General features: G+C 32.9%; 1 protein-coding gene across 8 annotated transcripts in view; it reads left to right on the top strand.

Moving 5' to 3' along the window:
• CCDC171 (coiled-coil domain containing 171) overlaps positions 1-23,672 on the top strand; it is a 496,773-nt gene that overhangs the window by 305,492 nt on the left and 167,609 nt on the right. For all 8 annotated transcript variants that reach the window (XR_003569147.1, XM_027863035.1, XM_027863037.1 and 5 more), the window contains 2 exons: positions 19,861-20,006; positions 22,362-22,416. Coding sequence is in view for 7 of the 8 variants with exons in the window: in XM_027863035.1 (XP_027718836.1) it covers positions 19,861-20,006; positions 22,362-22,416 (201 nt within the window). In the remaining variant the exon portion in view is untranslated. The remainder of the gene's footprint in view (positions 1-19,860; positions 20,007-22,361; positions 22,417-23,672) is intronic.

The raw sequence follows: 23,672 nt of genomic DNA, 5'->3' as shown, positions 1-23,672 counted from the left end.
GGGTGTATCAGTTGTTTAGGAAAGATTGGTACTTCTGGTATGAGGGCTGCTGAGCCCTTTTTTTCAGGGCTGCTTTCCACCTTTGGTGTACACTTGCAATCCAGCTCTTATCTGTGGCTTCAAGAAGCTGTAACAGGCATAATAGTTACACCTTGGTAAAACTGTCTCAGTAGATGGACTAAGTCACATTGAGGGTAACCGATAAATGTTAAACCCTTGGTGAGTTAGGGGAGTGTTTACCCTTGAGCGTGTGGCAAAATGGGCAGATGAGAACAATGTATTCTAATGGGCATGATGGTAGCCAAAGCAAGTGCTATGGAGCACTTAGAGCTTGGTTAGATATTTAACATGCTAAGGTCTTCCACTGCATCCCAGACTGTTGCTGGTCACCTTGACTTTTTGTGATTGATCCCTAATAGGATGCTACTTTTAATTGAGTGCTGCTTCTGGGATCATGCAGAGTGGTAGTGTCAAATTCAAATAGAAATAGATCCCTGCAATCAGCATATTGATTTAAAAAAATCACAAATTACCATTATCTATGTTGTATTGTATTTTTATTTATTTTGTTAAACATTTTCATATTACTTTTTATTATGGTTAGGGACTGCGCTGAGTTTGACATGTCTAGGTTTTAAACCAGGACTTAATGGTGATGTTGCTTTTATTTACAGTCCTGATAGAGCCAAAGTCTTCAACATTATGGAAGAACTGAGTAGAGTCTATAATGTCTATTATATAAGAAAGCTTTGTTTACATGGTTATTTTTTCAACTTAAACTTATATGGCTCAATCTGTTGAAATTGGTTGTTTTCAGAAGACTACTATTTTGTTTGTTAGCCCTTTGTTTTTTCTATGTCTTCTATTTATTATCACAAAATTACTTTGCAAATAATTTTTTAAATGTTCCTTATTTTTAAAGATACACGGTTTTAGAAATTTGGAAGTAATAGAACATATGGATTTGGGGAATGATAATAAGCATTTCTTAGTGTGTAAGACCTCATTCTCTTGATTTTATTAATCTTCAATTTTTACTAACTTTTAAAATGTGGAACTGGAGGCTTAATGGTATTATAGCTACATTGTAATTATACTAATAAACACCTTTGTCCATGACCTTGGAATTTATAGTACAGTAAGAGATTTATTGACTGAAGCGTTGGAAGAAAAATGGGATTATTGCATAAGTATAAGTCATAGTTGTTAAACACATCTACTTGCATATCACTTATTCCAGTTAGTTTTAAGCTTCAAGTAACTTTGTATTTTCATTCAAAAAATGCAGGGCAGCTTCTTGTTAAATCCAGATTCCTGAGAGATTTTTGTTATGTTATTGAATCACCTACAAAGTGACCACATTACCTTGAGACGTGCAAAAGCAATCAATAGACCTATAAAACTGAATGTGTGTGTTTTATGTTCTAAACAATTTTTTTTCCTAGCAGCCTAAATAGTAGCACTTATGACTCCTTGTTTATACTTTTTTTTTTCTTTGTAATCCTCAAGTCCCTTGTAGTTGGAGGGTATTTTTTTTTTGGCTTGTTTTTATAAGGGAGTATTAGTTAGAGGGAATGTCCATAGGGTACATTTACTTTTCACCTTAATCAACTTTTCCCATGATCTTCTTCTTTTTTTTTTTTTTTTTTTTTTGCTGTTAAGTTTGAGATCATAAAGATTTTTTTATCTTTCAGCTTTGAAACTCCATAGATAAACCAACACTGAGATGAGTGTTTAAATGGAATGTTGAATGCATATCTTAGCATGAAACTAGAGATAAATTGCTTTATGCTTTAGTGTGACCTTGCTTAACTATAGTTCATAATCAACCTTTCTTAGATGCAGTTTATTTTCGGTTGGTTTTGTATTTAATGAACCAGATCCTCTGGGTGGTGTTATTTAGAATTGTAGAAACTAAATTAACTTTTTACTACAGAAATAATCTGCAGTAATTTAAAGTAATTTTAAAGATGCTAAGTGGCCCTTAAAACAAAGCCAGTTCTCTTCTTTGGAAATGAAATAACCATAGTAAGTATTAAGTAAATCTTTGAAGAATATAACCAACTTAAAGAATTTCATTCCTACTTGATTCTTTTTTTTAAAATGAAAAATGCTTTATAAAGTGGATAACTGAAATCATAGAATGCTAGTCTAATTCTAGAACTTTTTTGAAGTTCTCATGGCTTTTCTCACTTCCCTTCCCTGTAATACACTTCACATTTGGCCTGTAAATAATATCAAAATGACACCTTATCTCCTTGCTATTTGTATTTAACCTGTTCATAATTTTCTGTGCATATTCATGTAGTTTGTTTTCAACTATAATCTTCTGGAAGGTAAGGGACAGCATTTAATTCTAAGAAGTGTGTCCTATACAGATAAGTACTTAAAACATATTTCTGATGATGAGAAGGAGGAAATTATGCTAGGTATTTAGAAAACCAGTTCTTTTGAAATCACCAGGAAAGTGCTACTTAACAGCCACTTAAACATCCTAGATATAATACTGATTTATTTTAATTTCAAAATCCATAGTTTACTGAATGTGAAAATGCTAGATTAGTGGACCACCAGAGGATCTATCTTTGAGTTTTATGTTATTAGCTAATAATACATTATTGTTTAAAAGGTTGACCAAAATTAATTCACACGATTGCAAAAAGTCATGAATTCACTGTGTTCTAAACTTTTCATTCATCTGAGAATCAGTGATTGTTTTCTTCAGTCACTTATTTAATATAATTGTAGTCACTAATTCAAGTTACCTATTACATACTGTTACATTTGCAGTGAAATGAGACAGAAAAACTTTAGAGGCAATTAGCTAAGCATATATTCCTGTCTTCTACATGATTATGTGATGATGATTAATACATTTTGCAGATAATCTCTGTAGCCTTAATTAACACATACTTTTGTCTAGAAAAAATATTCAACTAATATATTCATCTTTTATTTTTGTTATAGTGCTGTTGCATTATATTTAGTTACTTTAAAGTGTCCAATTCAGAAACCAACAGTACTTGCCCTTAAGGAATTGTACTTTATGATCCAATTTCCAGAGCGAAGGGAGTTACCCAATAAGCATGCCTTTGTAGTGTTTTGATCTTCTTTTGGAATGCTGGCATGGCCTTTGTACTGTTTTACATTTGCAAAAAAAAGTATGGGATAGTATTAACCTCCATAAAAGTAGAAGACCTGAAACTCCACAGTGTGAAGCATATTTGTCAGTTTTGTCTTTGAATATTAAAGGCATGGCTAAATGCCAGCATGATACTTGGTAGATAAATGCTTTATGTAAGGATCCTTATTAACAGGTCAATAAGAACTGCCTTGGGAGATAAAACAGGCACTTTTTTGTGTGGTTTTGTCCTATTTCAGAAGTAGAGTCTGAACACTGAACCTGCCTCAAGATCAACAAGAGAGCTTCTCATCTAAATCCAGGAACACAGGGAAGCTATTTTAAAGATTAGGAAATCTTTTGGATGTTAAGACTGTTGATAGAAGAGACCTCTGTCCTGTTATCCTAACACATTTTAGACAAGCAGAAAGCTTATCTTTAGAGTATCTAATCACTTGAACACCACAGATGTTTATTATGATGGGAATATTGTGTTAGGAATTAAAAATGGTTAGAATATTAATTCCTTTAGTGTCTATACTCAGAAAGTCTTCTTATGTCTGCGGGAATGGACAAATGATAGTAATCAAGTATAAATGTAAATTGTATAGTTACATGTAAATTGTATAGTACGTGATTTTATTTTTGTTGTTGTCATCCTTGAGTTGTTTCACGTCCAACTCTTTGTGACTGCAGGTTGGTGTTTTTTGGCAAAGATACTGGGATGGTTTGCCATTTCCTTTTCATGCCTATTTTATAGGTGAGGATACAGATGCAAACAGGGTTAAGTGACTTGCTCAGGGTCACACAGCTAATAAGTATCTGAGGCTAGATTTGAACTCATGAAAATGAGTCTTCCTAGTCCCAAGCCCAGTGCTCTATCCACTGCACTACTTAGCTGCCCCAGCCAAACAATTTTATATAGTCAGCTAATTTCCTAGCTTCATTTTGTATTAAGATAGTGCAAATAGGAAACCAGCCTTGAAGTCTGGAAGACCTTAGTTGAAATCCTGACTCTGATACATACTAGCTATGTGACCCTGCACACATTATTTAACTTTTCAGTATCAAAAGCAGTCTCTTAGAATATAAGTCTAGGAGGCAGTTAGCAAACTGAGAATTCTTCACACTGATGAAGTCAGAGGTCTGGACCAAAAAAAAGTCAAACATGCTTAATATCCTCATCATCTATTTGAATCATTATTAGTGCAATTTCTTATTAAGGTATAGCTCAGTGTTTCTACAATCATAACTGTTTTTATGAAAATAATGTTCATTTGTCTTAAATAATTGTATACACACATATTTTTCTCTACAGATGTAGGTTGCAGAATTTTTGAGAGCTAAATATTTTGAGTGCAAAATTTTTGGTCCCTTTGTACTATTCTCATATTTTAATGCCTTTTTATATTTAATAATTAGAATGCCTTTTTATGGTGATAAGTATTAAATTGGCATACAAACTGATTTCCTAAATTATATTCTTATACTACTAGTCTCACGGTTCTGTATATTTAAGAGAAAGATGGGTATTAATTGTTATAATAAATAAATTTTCTTCATCTTTATGGTCATGGAGACCTGAATCCCTCCTCACAACACATTATTGCTGGTCCCACTTTCCAGCGTTGGTGGCACCTACCCCCTTGACTTACCATGATGAGGGAGTCAGAATACTCCATGTTTCCCATTGCTACTTCCAGACTTTTCTTTTACTACTATCACTCAGCAACCTCTCCTACTTTGAAGTTCATGTTATTTAAATTTATCACTGTTTAGATCCTGGTAGTCTTTATTTACTGACCTTCTCATCCTTTGGTGTATCTTCTATTTCTTTCTCAATGAGTTTAGTGCCTGGTTCACTGCTTTTCTCTGCCCTCCAACTCCTGCCGTTATACTAGGGGACTTCAACAATAACGCTTAACTTCTTAGTACCTCAAGCTCCTCAATTACCATCACCTGTTCCTCTGTTTCACCTTAGTTACACATAGAGGTGGTCATGCACTTGATCTTACTGTAAGTCACAAATATTCTACTTCTATGTTCATGAACTGACATTCTTTTTTTCTGATTATAAGCTTTTATCATTCAACAAAGCAATCTCATATGGGTAAGCAAAATTTCTAGGATTATTTATTTCTTCATTTATTGTGATATCTCTTTTTTCATATTTAATACTGGTATTTTGATTTCACTTTTTTTCCTAGTCAGATTTTTTTTTTTTTGGGCTAGGCATTTGGGGTTAAGTGACTTGCCCAGGGTCCCACAGCTGGTAAGTGTTGTGTCGAAGCCTAGTCAATTTTTTTAAGTTCCTAATTTCCACAAAGAGAAAATGCCTTCATCTCCTTATCTCCTTTAGGGAGTTGGGGGGCAATGGGTATGGAATTCTTCATTTGGCTTTAGATTTTTTAGTGTTAATTTTTATGGAACTTTTTCTTTTCTTCTTTTCTTCATAGTCTATTATAAGGGATGACTTTTTAGGAGTGGGTTGGTGAGGGAATACAGTGGGGAAAATACTGGTAATATAAAATCAGAAGATATCAAAATAAAATGCATTTTCAGCTATTTTCAAAATTCAGTTCAATAAATCCAATTCCCTAACTACTTATTTCCTACCCATCAAGTCTAAGTCATGGTTCTGGGCTCTGAAGATGCTTCAGCCCTTCAGAGGGTTTGTGATCTTATCAGTGTGAGAACAATCCTTCTATTGATGCTCTTTCCAGCTTGATTATCTTATGTGATCCCTGTCCATAACTTTCCTGAAATCTTCTGTGGAGCATCTACCTAATATTCCAGAGGCCTTCCTATCGACCATCCTGTAGGATGAAAATGTGAAATAATACATAGTCATTGTAATATATACTCTCTCGGTTCTCCCATCTTTTAACTGTTCCTTCTTTGTTTCCTTTGCTGGATATATGTCCTTTCCCTAAGTCCTTAAGGTACACAGTCCCCAGTGTTCTTCCCTTTTTTTCCTCTTCAAATTCCTGGTTTAATATATTTTTTGTTTTGATAAAAAAATTTTCTTCCCTTGACTCTCCTTTCTCTCTCTACTTGCCACCTTAAGAATGTAATGCAATTCTAATTGAGGGCAGGGACTGTTTTCATTTTTGTCTTTGTGTTCCTACCAACTAGAACAATGCTTTTCCCTTAGTAGATGTTTTATAAATGTTCATTGAAATCAAATGAAATGAGAAGTATAGTCATTATATATCTAGATGAAATAGAACTATAAACAATTTTTAAGGAGAAATTTTGCTAATCATAGTGATATGGCTTACATATATAATTAAGCTAGAATAGCAAATCCCATTTGAAATGAGGGGATGTGTGTATATATATAAATATATATACATATTATATATATGTATCTATGCACACATGCACACACATACATATATACATATAGTTCCAGATAATATTTATCCATTTTATGCAACTTTTATATCTATCAATCCATCTGCCTGTCTATCTTAGAGATGCCCTTATTCCTTTTTAACCACAGGCCCTTTCAGAAAGGGAAAATATGGTAACTGCCTAGCTACTTTGTCTCATAATTTCTTTTAGTTCTCCATTGGGGTTCATTTGGATAGGAGATGAATGTTTGGGGTCTATCTTCCAGGCATATTTTCCTTTTGTAACATACGTTATGCTCAAGCCCTCACCTCTCTTTTGGTCTCAGGGTTTAGTTAGTGGTTAATTGACCATATGGCTAAGAAACTCTTTACCAGCACCTTCAGCTGCCTAAAAGCCTAAACTATCAGTGAAACTGGGCACCACCGATAGCAAGTTTTTTTCCCCCCATAATTTATTTTCCTCATAGCAATATTATAAAACATCTTTTAAATGGTAAAAAGTGAACATTTCTCCACAAAACAATGTTCAGATTAATTAAATAATTGATCAATCATATACTTTATCATCATTGATTCTCTTTACAAATAGATAAAATCTTATTAATTTCTGGGCAGAATCCAACCAAAGATTTAAATGAACTATTTCATTGTGGTCAATGTGTGAGTACAAGAGCTTAAGTAATTCTTCTTTAGGTACTTTAGGGTTATAGTTTGGGAATGTTAGCACATTTATCTTGCATTTCATTCATAAAGCAACTTTTTGGACTTCTGAATTCCTTGGCAAATTACGTTACTACAACATATTTAGAGATACTGTTCTACAGATGCATTCTTTAATGTAGCTCATCTGTGTTTCAAATATTTCAATGGAATTCCATCACAATGAGCCCATGCCAATGGACTACATCTTGTTGCAATAACTCCATAATGAGGCTATCTTCTGCATTCCCAGTGGAAGAGAGACTGAAGGGGTTATGCATGATATTGCTTGGAAAAAGTGCACTTTGTTGTTTCAGTTATGAAAGGGTTTTGGAGAGGTTGTACGTTGCAGACTAGCATAAAAGGATATATCTGGAACCACAGGGGAATGTTTTAAGACTGTGGTCTGGCAGCATGTCACTTGTTAGAAAGTTCTCTGCTTTCTGTAAAAGAAAAAAAAGGAATTGTCCAACATGGATCCATATTATTATTCATTTGCAAATGATAATCATGCACATTTCAGATCAACCTTACTTTGAAAATCCAGTATTTAAATCTAATATTTAACCAGTCCTGCATTGTAGGTTTATTTTATAGAGTTCCACACAAGTGCTATAATGGAAAGGACAATGGTCTCAGAGGCAAAAGATCTCAAGTTGAACACCCATTCTGATACTAATTGTAAGGCAATAATCAAGTAACTTAAATCTTTTTGTTACTTAGTTTTCTCATCTATATAACGAGGATAATATTTGTACTACCTATTTCATAGAATTGTGCTAAGGAAAATTCTTTGTAAATCTTAGTGTTAGTATAAATTTGAGTTATGATAATGATGATGACAGTGATCTTGCAAACATGGGAGGTCCTGAATCACAAAAGCTTAGTTTACTGATGGAAGCAGGTTAGTAAGGAACATTAAAATCTCTTTTGGGATAGATGCAAGGGTAAATTAATATTAAATTTTAAAGATATGGTAACACTTTTTCTCTACTGAAAATTTGATGAATGAATGACTTGGGGTAGTTACTTGTCAATGAGGCTTCTTATTAATGAATTTTGTTTAATATGCAGAGAATTACCAGTATGGCTACTAAATATTTAAATTTTGAATAGAATTCTACTATAATAGTGAGAAGATTTTAAACCATGTCATATGTGGATTGGTTGAAGGAAATAGGAGTGTTTAACTTGGAACTAAAAAGACTTTAAGACCATAGTTCTTTTCAAGTATTGGAAGGTTTATTATCTGTAATATGGGTTTAGTTCGTCTTGCTTGTCCCCAGAGAAAATAACTAGGAGATTAGGTATAAGTTAGAGAGGGGCAAATTTTCACTTGGTGTAAGGAAAAATTTCCTAATAAGAGCTACCCAAAGATGGAAAGCCTGGAGAGATGGATTTGCTGATCACTAGAGACCTTTCAAGGTAGAGTAGATGACTAGTTGGGAATTTTGTAGAGATTACTATTTGCAATCTTTATGCATTCAGTTAAATAATGTGGTTATGTGAATTGTCGCTGACTGTTTTTTCCTTTAAAAAATTCTAAGATTTAAACACTACATTGAAAAAAGGAATATTAATCTGGTATTAGTTCAGGTTAAAATTCTTAAGTAGGATTTTTCTTGAAGGTTAAGGGTTAAATTTTTTTTTCTATAGAGATACACCTTTGAATTTATAATAGTGGAAAAATATGTTTCCATAGTCAATGTTCAGTGTATGAACAGTTATTTAGGGAACCCCAGGTCTTCAGTGTACAAAACTACAGTGAAGTAGGCAGGTTTAAAAATATTATTAAACCCCTATGATCAAAATAAAGGAAATGATTTTCTATGCTTATCTTTCAAACTTAAAGTAACCTAGAATAGATTTTTAAAATTGGGTTTCAGTCATTAGATTGTGCAAATTATTGAGCTCAATAATTGACAGAAATATAGATTATGTCTAAAACCATTTTCAATGCTTTAACAGTTTTTCAAAAGATTTGGTAAAGCTTACATTACAGTAGCAAAACCTTTAAGAACAGAGGGGTACCTCTTGCCTTGATGATCCATTTGTGTAGGACTTTGTTAAAATATTTTTTGAGTAATTTCTTTTTCAGAAGCTTTAACCATTCTGTTATGCAACTTAAAGAAGTGTTAAACACTTCTATTTGAACCATTTTTCAAACCAAAATTCCTTTTGATTGTAATATGGAAACGCAATTATAACCAATCAGTGCTCTATATAGTTATGTATTTTCTTTATCTTTATGCCCCCTTTGATACCTTTCAGATACATTAATTTACAGATTGAATTTAAATGATCCTGTGAAAAAGCTCTTTAAATTTTGAATGATCATTTTTCTGCTTTTTAAAATAACTAACTCAAGTCATTTAAAATATTGCCACACCGTAGAATTAGGCAATTTCAGGTAATGGTGATGTAATGATAAGAGATTGAGAAAGGAATGAAGTTATAGAACTCCCTGAGTTTACATACATGCATACACACATAAATGCATCCATCCATACATATATGTGTATATGTATGTGTACACAAACACACACCACACACACGATATAATTTAGGCCAAAACTCTACATAATTATTCTCTTGCATTCTTAGGTCTCTTCTAAGGGAACTTAGAAACCACATCAAAGTTGATTTTATTATGGCAGCATTATGCTGGTTGCCATCCTCAGGTAGTTTCTATCTCATGAGATCTGTAGAACAGCTGATGTAGTTTGCTTTATATGCTGCAAAAACATTACTGTCACGTTACTGGTTACATGCTGCGTGTCACAATAAATCTAGCTACTGCTTGTCTGTTCTGCACTTTTCTGAGTATATTTTCCAGTTGAGAGAATTTCTGCTATTTTCTTCACAACACTCCTCCTATTGTCTTTTGAGATATGTTAATGTCTTGGTTTCCATCATTCTCCTATCTCCCTCATTATTTAACCCTTGCCACAATTTTGTATACCATATGTGTCTTAATAATTCAGTCTTCAGTAAATTTTAAATGATCACGAATGTCTTTTTCTTTTTTCTTTCTGTTATTGCATTTTAATATGTAGTACTTTCAATTTATTTTGCTAAGAAAGACTATATTCCTTCTTTATTATAGACAGAAATTTAGAAGTTTATTTTGAAAGGAATGTGTGGGAATATGTAACAGCATGGTTCCAATGATTAGTAGACATTATATAGCAAAATCTTGCACTGTGATTTGAAATTTTAAAGGTGAATATCCACAGCTCATTTGCTCAGTCTTATTTGAGTTTCTTTATAGAATTCAGTTTTGTTAATTATCTAACTGTATACTTCCTGTAATGGGCATATGTTTGGAAATACTTGTCTGGAAAAGGGGTAGATATTTGCATATGATTTCATTTTATGCTTAATATTTATCACACAAAGTTCTAGATATTTCTTTCTGTCTCTTTTTTGCTTTGGTGGTATAGCTATTTTAATTATCTGAACATAAGTTTTATACAAAGTGTAAAACAACACAGCAGAGTGACACATATTACTAAATGCAATTCCAAATGCAGAAGGAATTTTATGTGAATGTGTGTGTGTGTGTGTTTATGTATATATGTAAAAATATATATGTAAAGTAATCCTTTGAGGCTAGAAGCAAGACAAGTTATATTTTGTTGCTTCCATTTGTTTTTACATAGTCATGTAATCTAAAATTGTTAAGGCGCCTCAGAAGGGTCCTCAAGTCTAATCTGCATCCAAACAAGAATTTCCTCTAACAAGAGGTTGTCATTTCTGTTTCAGTCTTTGCTCAAAGGCCTGCACTGAGGTACTAGGTTACATCTTGACGGAGCCCATTCCACCTTTGGATATTGCTAACTCTTAGGTAGTTTTTCCTCATATGCAGCCTAACTGTGACTCTGCCTTCCATGCTTTGCTCTGAATTCTTTCCCCTTTGGCCCAACTGAATACATCTTATTTCCTCTTCCACATGATAGCTTTTCAAATACTTTGAAGACTGGTGAGATTATACAAAATTCTTTTCTAGATGTAACCAACAAGAAAACTTGCTCTAGTGATCCTCTGATTAGCAATATCAAGTGAAGCATAAAACATCCATACTAACAGTGTTTGCCACTGTCCCATGCACAGTCCTCCAGATAATTTTGCTTAAATGACTTTGTGTACTGACTGCAGAATACTACAGGGCCTCCTCAATGACATCATAGATTCATTATGTGATAATGAATTAGAAATTCGGCCTACTTCTGCCTCAATTTATAATAATTTTCAATCTGCCTTCTTTACCTTTTCAGGTAAAGATTTTTAGGTGATATCCATAAAATGCCAGCTTTTAGGAAAAATTTCCTTTTAAAAAGAGAACTTTATAAGGTATGGTAGAAAAATCATTGGACTTGCAGTCCGGAGACTTAATAAATATAAATCAATAAGCATTTATTAAGTGTTTACTATGTGCCAGGCACTGTGCTAGGCTTGTATGACTATGGATGTCACTTAGCCATTCTTAGCTTCAATTTTTCATCTGAAAAAATGAATATGTTGGCTAGATGATCACAAATTTTACTTCTCACTCTAAATTCTATTTTTTTCTTGATGCTTTTTTATGATGAAGGAACTCCAGAATGATATATCTTTCTATTAGAATTTTCTGAGAAAATATAAAATGTTAAATTCAAAATTCCTTGTGAACGTATTGTTTATACCACACATTCAGCATATTGAAGTCCTGTATGCTTGTTATTAAAATAAGAGAAAATTCAGTGGCAAGCATTTTTTGCTTCTTTTTTTACTCTCAATTTTTAGGAGCCTTCATGTATTTCACTTAATACATCCCATCATAGGACATTATATCCTTAGGGAGCAGTAACTAATATCTTTTATTTGTGTATTTTGGCTATTCTTATGATTAAGAAATTAACTCATTATTTTTGTTTTGTTTTTCCCAGTATCTTTTCATATTATTAACTTTTTGTTCCAAATTGAGTGAGCCATTAGCCTCTATTAACGTAGGAATGTAGATCCATAGACATTTCCTATTAGACAAAGGAAAATCTATAAAAGCTATATCATCCCCTGGGGCACTGTCTTCCTGGTTGGCCTAATGGCTTAAAGTACTACTGGTCTGCACCCTCGTGTGAAAGACTTGTTTATTCCCATCAAGCATCTGTCAATGATTCAGAGTTGTTAACTTTTGATATATTCAAATCCATATATAGAACTTTTGTAAGTGTTTTATACCATACTTATTAAGAAATTATTTTAATGAGGGGGCTCAGTTTTGTAACTCTTACATTTTCAATAGTTTTTATTCATTACCACCACAGTTATATCCTATGTGCATTGTGCTGAAGTGCACAGATATATGGTATTTATAATCCTTTTATTATGCTATCTTTTAAAGAACTTTTCAAGAGGGCTACAAAATAAACATCTACTTAATGAAATGGTTTGACAAGATGAGCTAATGGACAAGATATTTATTGCAATTCACAATTTATTACAAAAAGTTTTCCAATCATACATGGTTGGAATAAATAAAACCATAAAGGCTTAGAAAAAATTATTTGTAGCACTTTAAATATCCCAGTGCTTTCCACTTTTGATATTTCCTATATCTTTCTTGCTTTTCCCATGTCTTCACTTTTATTCCATCTTGTGAATTTAATCTCACCAATTGCAAATTTCTTATCATATTCTCCTTAAAACAACAGGCATAATAGTTCTGATAATAAGTGAGTTTGTACATAGGATACTTTTGTGGACAGTGAAGCATGATGTTCAATGATCATGTGGATTCATATATCTATCTATCTATCTATCTATCTATCTATCTATCTATCTATCTATCTATATAATTACACTGAAGAACAGTTGATTACATATAAATAACTTAGGGGCTTCATTTTAAAAGTTACATTAAAACCTTTTGTATATAAAGTGAAAACTCAGCATTTTTAAGAATTAGCATTGTAGCATATAGGGTTTTTTTATGGATAGAGTTTTTTCCCCTCATCATATTTAGACTTAACTTTTTAACAATTGAAATTATTCATAGCAATATTTAAAGATAAATGCACTATCAGGCTTTGAAATTTTCTTATTTTTGTAAATATTAAGACCCAGGATACAAAGTGAGAGCTATATTGTGGATTAAGTGAAATATCTCAAGGCTGTGCTGTTCTGATAACTGAACCTGAAGTGACCTTTCTCAGACACAATTACAGAGCTGTATGTTTTTCCTTTAATTTCATCAGGGGTTTAATTAGTATACAAATAAAACTTCCCTTATCTTCCTTTCTACCTAATTGGCTTGTCTTCGCTTATATATGAAGTATGTGAAAGTGGGCTGTAATTAGGGTGACCGTATTAACCTTTTTTTCTCAAATGTACTGTTGCCTAAAGGCCTCAAGGCCTAAAAACAGTGCTTTGGATTATTGCTTTGCAATCACTATGTCTGTCCCATAGGTTTTCTCATGAGCAGAAGGGCTTTGGGTGCTGCCAGTTCCCACTGCTTAACAGGATCTTCATTCTTCTCCCCACTAAATGTTTATTGATTATCTCACTGTTCCAGGCTCAGCCTCCAACAACTTAATATCAGGTGACAGTCAGGAGAGTTCTCCAAGTAATTAGAGTTGAGCATTGGGGGAACAATTAGGAGCAGAGTTATTAAACTTGATTTATCCTATTCTCTCCTGAACAGTTTCTTGGATATCAGAACATCACACTTTCACAATCTACCCTGGTTGAGAAATTAGTGGCTAACCTGCTGCTTATCATTGTTGCCTTGCTGCCTTGAGGCGCACCCTCTTGGTTTCAGTCACTCACTTGGAAATATTAGAGTCCATAAAGTTTATCAAGGGTTTTAATTAGATCAATCTGAACAGAAGAAAAAGAAGCCCAATAAAAAAGGCATATTATTTCAAGCACAGTGTTAGGAATTTCAGCAGTTCCATTTTAATTCACAAAGGTGGGGTAGTTGAATAATAGGACTAAAATTTTGATTCTTTAAACCAACATTTGGTCGTTGAAGAATGAATGCCCTTATGCCTAGGTAATGGAATGGAGTCTTTTCCACTGATACAGCTAGGCCATTGGAGTTTGGGTTTTTTTATGGTGGTATTCCTTACTTCTTTAAAATGGAGAGTATCATTCTGTCAGATTTGATAGGCGTTTAAAAAAATTGTACCTGTGATTTCATCAGTTGTAACTTCCTCTACCTTTCTAATATAAATAGCATTTCCCCTATTCTCAGGTTTATAGTTTTAAAGAGTTGCTTAGGGCGTTGAGAGATTAAGTGGCGTACCCAGGTTCATACAGCCCATACATGTCAAGATGTGGGAAAGGAACCCAGGTTTTCTTGTCTCTGAGGTCTGCTTTCTATCCACTATGCCACGTTGTCTTTCATGTCCATGATTATTCTTTATTTTTTCTCATTTTTATTTTTAGTTTAACCACTTTGTGAAGCTTACTTACAACTGTATATGTATATGGAACATTTTTCACAAGTTTTTTTGGTGTTAATGTAGGGCACTCAGCTATCCATGAAGATATCTATTCTCTAGAACAGAGTGTGGCAGCTAACTTTCATTTTGTGCCTCTGTTCACAGGAAGGTGAATGAGGTATGCAGGTGAAATGGCAACAAAATGTGTGTAAATACACACACACACATATGTTTTATCTATATGTTAATGTCATAATTTATATCTTGGAAAATATGTCACAGAATTTTAAAAAAGTCAATTTTATAATGATGTCAAGCATCACTGTATTATAAAGCTATAGTCTATATTCTTCACCCCTGCCAGGTCTCTCACACATTAATACTATTAATCATAACTGGGACTAGAAAAGAGGAAACAGTTTATTGAAGCATAGTGTACCAAGCTCTACATTTGGAATTAGAAGACATCTCTTCAAATCCTAGCTCTGACCTATATTACCTTTGTGATCATAGTCAGCTTATTTAACTGATTTTCGCCTCAGTTTGCTCATTTGTAAAAGGGGAATAATATTATTTCCATTATCTAACTCACTAAAATTATTATCTACTACTTTCTCATAGCATATGACTAAGACCCTAGATACTTGAAGATAATGGCAGTAGAGGGCAAGGTTTGGAACACTGGAAAGGCTTTGATTATTTGTAAAATACTATTGATACTACACCACGACATCTCTTCCAATTGTCTCATTTCCACTCCCAGGTCCATCTAGTTCAGGCCATCATCACTTCTCATCTGGACCATTTTAATGTCTACCAAATTGGACCCATTATTTCACCAGTGTGGAAACCAGGGCCAATTCCAAGTTAACATTGACTGACAGTCTTGCAGTCTCCCTAGGATCAGAGAAGTGACTTGGCCAGGATCATACTGCTAATAAGCATCAGAAATATTTACTTGGATCCATGTCTGGTACACATTTGGTCACTGAAGTTCCCTTGCAATGGCTTGAAATTTTAGAGTAACTGTCAAGTTTCAACTAGAAACAAATTGCTTCAAGTCTTTCTTTTCCAATGCATCTTCCACATGGATGCCAAAATAATCTAATGTAAGCCCAGATTTATCCATGACACTCTTCTGCTCAAGAACCTTTATTGACTATTGCTTTTAGGATAAAATGTGAACTCCTGATTTGAGCTCTAAAACACTTCCCAGTATGGCTTCAGCTTCCTTTCTAGTCTTATTATGGATTATGCCTTCTTGCCCTCTCCTTATACTCTGTGTTCTATTCATAATGGTCTTTTGGCTCTTCCCTGAATTGGGCATTCCATTTCCTACCCCTCTTTCTTTGCACATATTGTCCTTCATGCTTCAGATGTCTTATCTCCTCACCTCTACCTGTTAGAATCCTTCCTTCAAAGCTCAATTTATGTACCGTCTCCTTTGGGAAGATTTTCTTGATATCTTCTAGTTGTTAGTGCTTTCTCTCTGTCCTTAAATTATTAGTGTTTGAGCACGCATATGTGTGTATGATCTGTTTATATGCTGCATTTCTGCAGTAGAATATAAGTAAGCTCCTTGAGAGCAGGGACTATTTTTCAATTTAACTTTGTATCCCCAATATCTAGCAAACTGCCCTGCACATGGAAGGTACTTAATAAGTACTTGTTGGATTAGATAATATTATGACTCTGTGATGGATTCTGTGATTTCTGTCAGAAAAGTGTCTTAAGCTTTGAAAGTCTCAACACTAGATTTTATTTAAGTAATACAATTTTCAGACATAGCATTCCTCACAGACACTATCCACCAAGTCATTGAGACATTATAATCTGTTTCAAATGAAGGAAATACCCTTCTCCTAATCCCCCCGCCCAAAACAAACAAACAAACAAGCCTCAACACATATCAAGTATCTAGTTTCCAGAATTGTGAGGAAAGTGATTTGTGTACTATATAAATGAATTGTTATTTATAGGATCAAAAGGTCATAGATTAGAGCTGGCAAGGGACTTTAGAGGTTGTAAGGTTGAACACTCTAATTTTAGATAAGAAAGCTAAGATCTAGAGAAGTTCAGTGACTTGTCCAAGATCACACTAATGATCTCCTCTGATATTAGTGACATGGATATAATCTTGAACTTTCAAAGGCAATAACAACAAGATGTAAGCTTTAGTAGGTCCAACAAAACTAGAAGGTCTTAGCCCAGTGATGGTCTGTAATGTGTTTGTCATCCAAGGACAAACCCAGCAAAGCTTGGAGAGGCTTCTCACCAGAAAGTTGGCTACTAGGTCTTGAAATCTTTTGATATTAGCAACTAATAAAACTAAAAAGGTGAGATATGTGTTATGGAAGGAATTACTCAACTCTAATGAGACGACAGATTCTTTATTTTTACTCTTATTCTACTACTGAAAGTGGTAAAACAACTAAGATGTTGTGTTCTACTAGTGGTAGGTCACTAGTGACATCTTCATAAAAGAAGTAAAATATTTTTACATTTTTATTTTGAAGATCTCAGGGGACTTCAAATTTATAAATATACTTTTATGTTTCTAAGGATTTTTTTTGTGTCCATGAATACCTTAATACTGGGAAAAGTTTCATGTGGGTTTTGTAATTTGATTTGTTTTACATAGTTGGAAATTTTAAAGGACCTGTTAATTCTGAAGATTTAACATTTTTGTTTTACTTAATAAGCATTTACAGTACATTTATAATGTAACTCCTGGACTTTTGAAGGCATTAGTGTGCTGCATGGCAATAATTTGTAATTAAACTAGTGTCAAGTGTCTGAGGCCAGATTTGAACTCAGGTCCTCCTGAATCCAGGGCTGGTGCTCCTGCACCACTGTGCCACCTAGCCACCTAGCTGCCCAAGGACCAGTTATTTCTAAAGAAAATTTTTATATCTTTTATTTTCTCCTCACCTACCTTTCCCAATGTATCTCTCTTGCTCTGTGCTAGTCCTTATAACAAAGAATGAAAAAGATGGAAAAAAAACCAAACTGGTCAGCAAAACTGACCAACATATTTTAAAAAGTCTGACATAAATTATAAGCAGTGTTTGAAACACATGGTGCCCACCTCTGTATAGGAGAGGAGGAGGTTCCTTTTCATATTTCTCCTTTGGGGAGCCACTATTGGAAGGACCCATTATTTCATCAATATGGGAACCAAGGCCAATCCCAATTTATTATTTGCAGTCTTAGAAAGTCTACTAAGAATCAGAGAAATGACTTGGCCAGCACCATACTGCTTATAAGCATCAGAAGTGTCTACCTGGCTTCATGTCTAGTACACATTTGGCCACTTTTTTTTGCCTTTCAATGGCTTGAAATATTAGGGCCAGCTGTCGAGTTTCAACCAGAAACCAATTATTTGAAAATGTAGAATCAAAAAATTCTGTATTAACAATCTTTTATGGTTGATTGGTTACTTGGTGAATAAATTTTTATTCATCTTGATAGCAACATTAGATATCTCTAAGTAAATGTAATTAATTTAGTTTTAACTCACTTATTCCTACCTCCACCTTAAGAATTAGAGATTGATAATAAAGAAGCTAACATCAATATATTATCCAATCTTAAAGTTAGGAGGGAACTGATAAGATATACCTGAATCCAGCCTATCCCTGAAAAAGAATTCCCTCAGCACTATAAGTGACATATGGTCATTTAGCCTTTGTTTGAAGTCCTTCAGTAAAAGAGAACCAATTGCATCCTTGAGGTGCTCCATTTAATTTTTGAATAACTCTCATTGTTAGGAAATTTTTTATTAAACCTAATTTACCTTTTTAGCAGTCCATTTCTCTTAGTTTTTCCCTCTGGAATCTAGTTGGAAAAAATATCATCTATCTCCCAAATAATAGCCTTTCAAATAATTGAAGAATTAATAATCTAAATACTTTAAAAGAAAAAACTAATTTAATTACAAGAAGAACTATACAGTAAAACCATTTGGAACTATAATAAAAATGACAATAAACCAGATATACTTTTTGACCCAAAATTACCGCTACTAAACATTCTCCAAGGAGGTCAAGAGAGAAAGATCCCTCCTAAAAAAAATATATATATATATATTTATAGCAACTCTTTGTTGTAGCAAAGAACTGGTTCAAAAAAAAGGATACCTTTGAATTATCTGATGGCTTAACAAATTGTGATTATATGAATAAAATGGAGTATTATCAAAGTGTAATCATTGTGACGGAATAATTTATAGAAACTTGAGAAGACTTGTTTGAACTGAGACAGAGTGAAGTTAGGAGAACCAGAATAGTTAAAATGTTTGCTGACTTCAATAATGTAAAGGAAGACACCATTGAAAGACTTCCAAACTCTGATCAAAGAAGTGACTAATCTTAACTTCAGAAGACTGACATTGAAGCATCCCTCTGCCTCAAGATAGAGAAATGGTAGATTGTAGTTGTGGAATTAGGCATAAATCTTCAGACTTGACTAATATATTGATCTGTTTTGCTTAACTTTGTAACTTTGTCACAAAGAAATGTTTTCTTGATTGGGGAAAAATAACCAGGACGTGGTAATGATAGAAAAAAGCATGAATAAAACATTTTGAAGTCATTTAACAACCACATAGGTTCATTTAACTTAGATGTGATTATAGGTTTTTGTTTTTGTTTTGTTTTTGATAGCAAATACTGATTAAAAATATATTCATAGCTTCTTTAAATGGGTTTCCATGCTCCCAATTTTTGTAATATCAATATTACTGAATATTTTAAAGGATATTGATCTGACCCTTTTATTTTCTTTGTTGGTGTTGAGTATTTATATTCTTCCGTGTGCTATGTTCCATTGGGGTTACAGAGAGTCAAGACACAACTGAACAACAATAATTTATATATTCTGGTAGAATATGTCGAACTTTGGAACTAAGTAATTCTAGAAAAAATATTTCTTCATATGTTTTTATTTTAAGAAGATGGAAGTTTTCATATATTCAGAAATTTTGAGGGTGAATGATATTTTTTTACCTTATGTATTAAAACTAAATCTTTCCAAAAGCAGGTATATGATATTAATAGCCACATGTCATTTTTAAATCCTAGCAGATTTATAATTTTTAATTAGTGAGTGAGAATTTTGTAGAAAATTTGTTAAACCTTGGTGTGTAATGGCCCTAATCTACTTTTACAGTCAGTCGGTATTCTTTGTTTAATAGCCTATGGCATAAATTGAAGTTAATTATCGGGGCTGACAAGTAACTCTGTTTTCTGTCTGCTTGCAGAGTCTCTCTGAGGCAAAGATGGAGCTGAGAAGAAAAGATCAATCTTTGCGTCAGCTCAATAGACATCTTACCCAGCTGGAGCAGGACAAGCGGCGACTAGAGGAGAGCATCCATGATGCAGAGAGTGCCCTCCGCATGGCAGCAAAGTGAGCATGCAGACCTTGGGGAGATCACTTAAAACAGACAAAAAGATCAATTCTTACTTTCATGAGCAGGGTTTTAGCCCTGGATAATACAGTGTTAGCAAACAAAAGTACAGCTCTCTCTCTTTGAAATTCACTGCTAGAGCCTTAAAAAAGAAAACTCTTTGCTCAACATAGTAAGGGTGTATGCTAAGGAGAAACTTCAGAAAAGCATAAAAGTCCTGTACAGTCTTATAATACACACATAGTTTTGGCTTTCTGTAGTCATTACCAAAAGAAACTCTTGTGTTACTGAGTATGAAATATTTGATTCATCTATTTAAAAGTAAGATCTTATTTACTAATCTTTCTCACATAGTTCTCCCAAGATTGGTCTATGTTTATATTATCTTGTACTGTAGTTTACAAAACATCTGTTTGAGTAAATATTAAGGAAGTTATGAAGATCAATATGTTTATTATGGAATTTTTAGTGACAGTATCATTATGTAGGAAAATTTTTAGAAAGAGGCTTCATTATAAATTTTGATTTTTCTGACCTTCTATAACAATTGAAATCTACTTTATGAAGAAAAAGAGAGATTGAGAAACTGCTTAAATGTGCAAAGTATATATTTTGTATTTTTAACAGTAATGAAATTGAAATCAACTATAAAACTGAAACTGAAAATTTTTCTTGGTACTTGTATTTTTCTCTCCCATAAAATTCTAAAGAAAATTAATTTTTCCTTGTATAATGGTATAATATAACAATCACCTGCTTAGAGTATATAATAGTATTATGAAAATTTATGTGGTAATGACATAATGTCTTATGACAATATTATCCTCAAACTACCCTGAAATAAGAGAGAAACCACCAGTTTAGATCTCAGGGAAAGAGGTTAGCAATCTTTGGCCTTACATCTGTAGATTCACTCCTGGCTAGCTTTGGAGAAATCACTTTTGCTCAATTAAAAGATTAACTACAAAAGGCTAAATCATATTACCCATGTACAAATAATAATTTATATTTTATGAATATATTTGTATGTGTGTATATGTGTGTGTGTGTTTTGTCTACGTGGGGAATGCTATCATGTAGAATTCCCTCTGTTGATAAAAATCAGCAGCTTATTTCTAACTTACAGTCTTAGAAAGTTATTTGGGACACTAAGAAGTTAAGTAACTTACTGCTTTTCACATAGCCAACGTATCAGAGGTAGGGTTTCAATTCAGATCTTCCTAACTCCAAAGCCAGCCTTCTATCCCCTTTGTCATCTGCCCCTCAACATGTCTACCGACCTTATCCAAACAGACGTATGTGTATGTGTTTTTATACATATGTAAATATTCATATATAAAGGCAGTATAAGGGAGAGGCAGAATGGCATAATGTCTATGTAGGCATGATACAAAATCTTGTAGGAATATAACATTGTACACCCATGTTTTTATAGGTGGAAGTGTTAATTTTAAAAATTCATATAACTTAATAGTTTTGCCTTACAGTTTTCCCAGTTCTCTAGTTAACTAACGGTAACTCTGTGACCTTGGAAATGTCATTTAACCTTTCTTAGTTTCTATTTCCTCAAGTGTCAAGTGGGGTGATTAGAACTCATCATCTCTATTTCTTTTCCAATTCTATCTTTCTCTGATTCTAAGAAAATTAGATTATTAAACTTTATTTGTAAAGTCTTTTTATGCTGATGAACAGGAAAACTCAAAAACATTGTTATTAGGATTTTGTGCAATCTATATTTTTTATTTTTATACAATCTACAATCTATGTCCCTCTAATAGGAGAGCAATGCAATAGTAGCTAATTTTTATAAAATATATTTTTTTACCTTTAGTAATTATATTCATTAACTATTTCAAAAAATTCATGTATATCTAATAAAAGAAATACCATTTCATGATAATTTCACATTTTCCTAGTCAAAAGCAATGATTTTTTTTTTTGTTAAATTTTTATGACGCAAAAGATGATACACATAAAATAAAGGGCAAAGTCTGTTTGGGTAATATTTGTATTCGTAATGTATTGGCACAAGTGTGATTTTTAGAAGTATTTTTCATGAGAATAATTCAGTCTTTAATTTCTTTAGCACATTTTTCATTATGAACAATATGCTTATTTTTTTAACTTGAATCCTTAAAGTCTTATCTTTCCCATAAAGTTCTCCTAAGTAATTTGGCAACTTAACAGTATTAATTAAGCAGGGGGAGGAGCAAGAATACTATTAATATAGTCAGTCTACACATTTTTGAGAGAACGTTAACCTTTATTCTTAATAATAATTATTTATATTAGTTTATTACTGCTTAATAAAGCTTTTGTTTACATAAAACATAGTCTTCCTTTTCGTTTTCTAGAGACAAAGAATTTGTTGCTAATCATATGAGATCAGTGGAAAGTGCTCTTCATAAGGTAATAATATTTATTTTTATAATTTTATTCAGCTTTGTTATTATACCATTTACTTGGCTTTGTTTTATTAAAATATATGAAGTATTTTTGCTCATTTAAAAACTGTTTTTAATAAATTCTTTATTAATTAGTCATAAAAGTGCTGTATTATTTCAAAAGACATATATTTCTTACTTTTATTGACTCAAGATTTATACAAATTTAAAAACTCTACTCCTTGAGTATTCTTTATTCTCTTAATAAAATTATAGAAATGAAAATTGTCCCCAAACTGCTATAATTGCACTTGAATCCTTTGTGATCTTTGCTGAATGAACTAGAGGTCATTTAAGAATTTTCACATATCTCCTAATCATAAAATGTTTGACCACACGCCCTATCCCATTACCACCATGGAGCCTACTGCCCTAGAAAAGAGACTTAATATATTTCTTTTGCTAGTACTTAGATACCTTAGCATGACTATAAACTTATTTAATTTAAATTTATCCTCATCCTTTGTAAAAATGAAATAAAATTAAAAAAAATTAAAAAAGGGAATAGAGATAGAAAATATACTTAAACTAGTATCTTTTATTTTAAAATTTATACATTTGAACTGTTGATGTCTTTATTTGTACATTTGTACATGTATATATGTGTGTATGTGTATGTATATAAATATATACACATATGTATGTATGTATATGGATATATGTGTGAATATGTATATATGTATGTATGTGTGTATGTATGTATGTGTGTATGTATATGTTAGAACTGAAAGAGATTTTAAGTATCTTCTAGTCCATTATCATCATTTTATAAAAGAGGTAACTGAGATCCAGATAGATGTAGTAACTTACCTAAGATTATACATCTAGTGATTGGCAGATTTTAAATGAAACCCTATTTTCTTGACTCCCAATCTTGTGTCAAAGGCTGGCTGAGGATACCCAGCCAGGCTCGAGGGCAGGATGAGGAACTGTGGTTTCCATTCACTGATCCTTAGTAGGAATGAGTCTGTAGAAGGAGCTGCAGAAGAATGGGAAGAGCATAGGAAGAAATCTTGTGGTCTGTATCAAGGAGAATCACTTCATAAGAATTCAGGAAAGCGTGTGTGTGTGTGTGTGTGTGTGTGTGTGTGTGTGTGTAAACATGCCAGGAAATAGCAGATAAGGTTATATCAGGTAACTAGGAGTGGGTGTTTGTTGGCAGGAACAGGAGGAGATTATGGAGCTTAATATTGTTCTAGAGGGCAACTCTGAACACCGTAA

This window comes from Vombatus ursinus, unplaced genomic scaffold, assembly GCF_900497805.2.
Source record: "Vombatus ursinus unplaced genomic scaffold, bare-nosed wombat genome assembly UNPS02014770.1, whole genome shotgun sequence".
Taxonomy (NCBI): domain Eukaryota; kingdom Metazoa; phylum Chordata; class Mammalia; order Diprotodontia; family Vombatidae; genus Vombatus; species Vombatus ursinus.
This window is presented reverse-complemented; position numbering and strand designations above follow the sequence as displayed.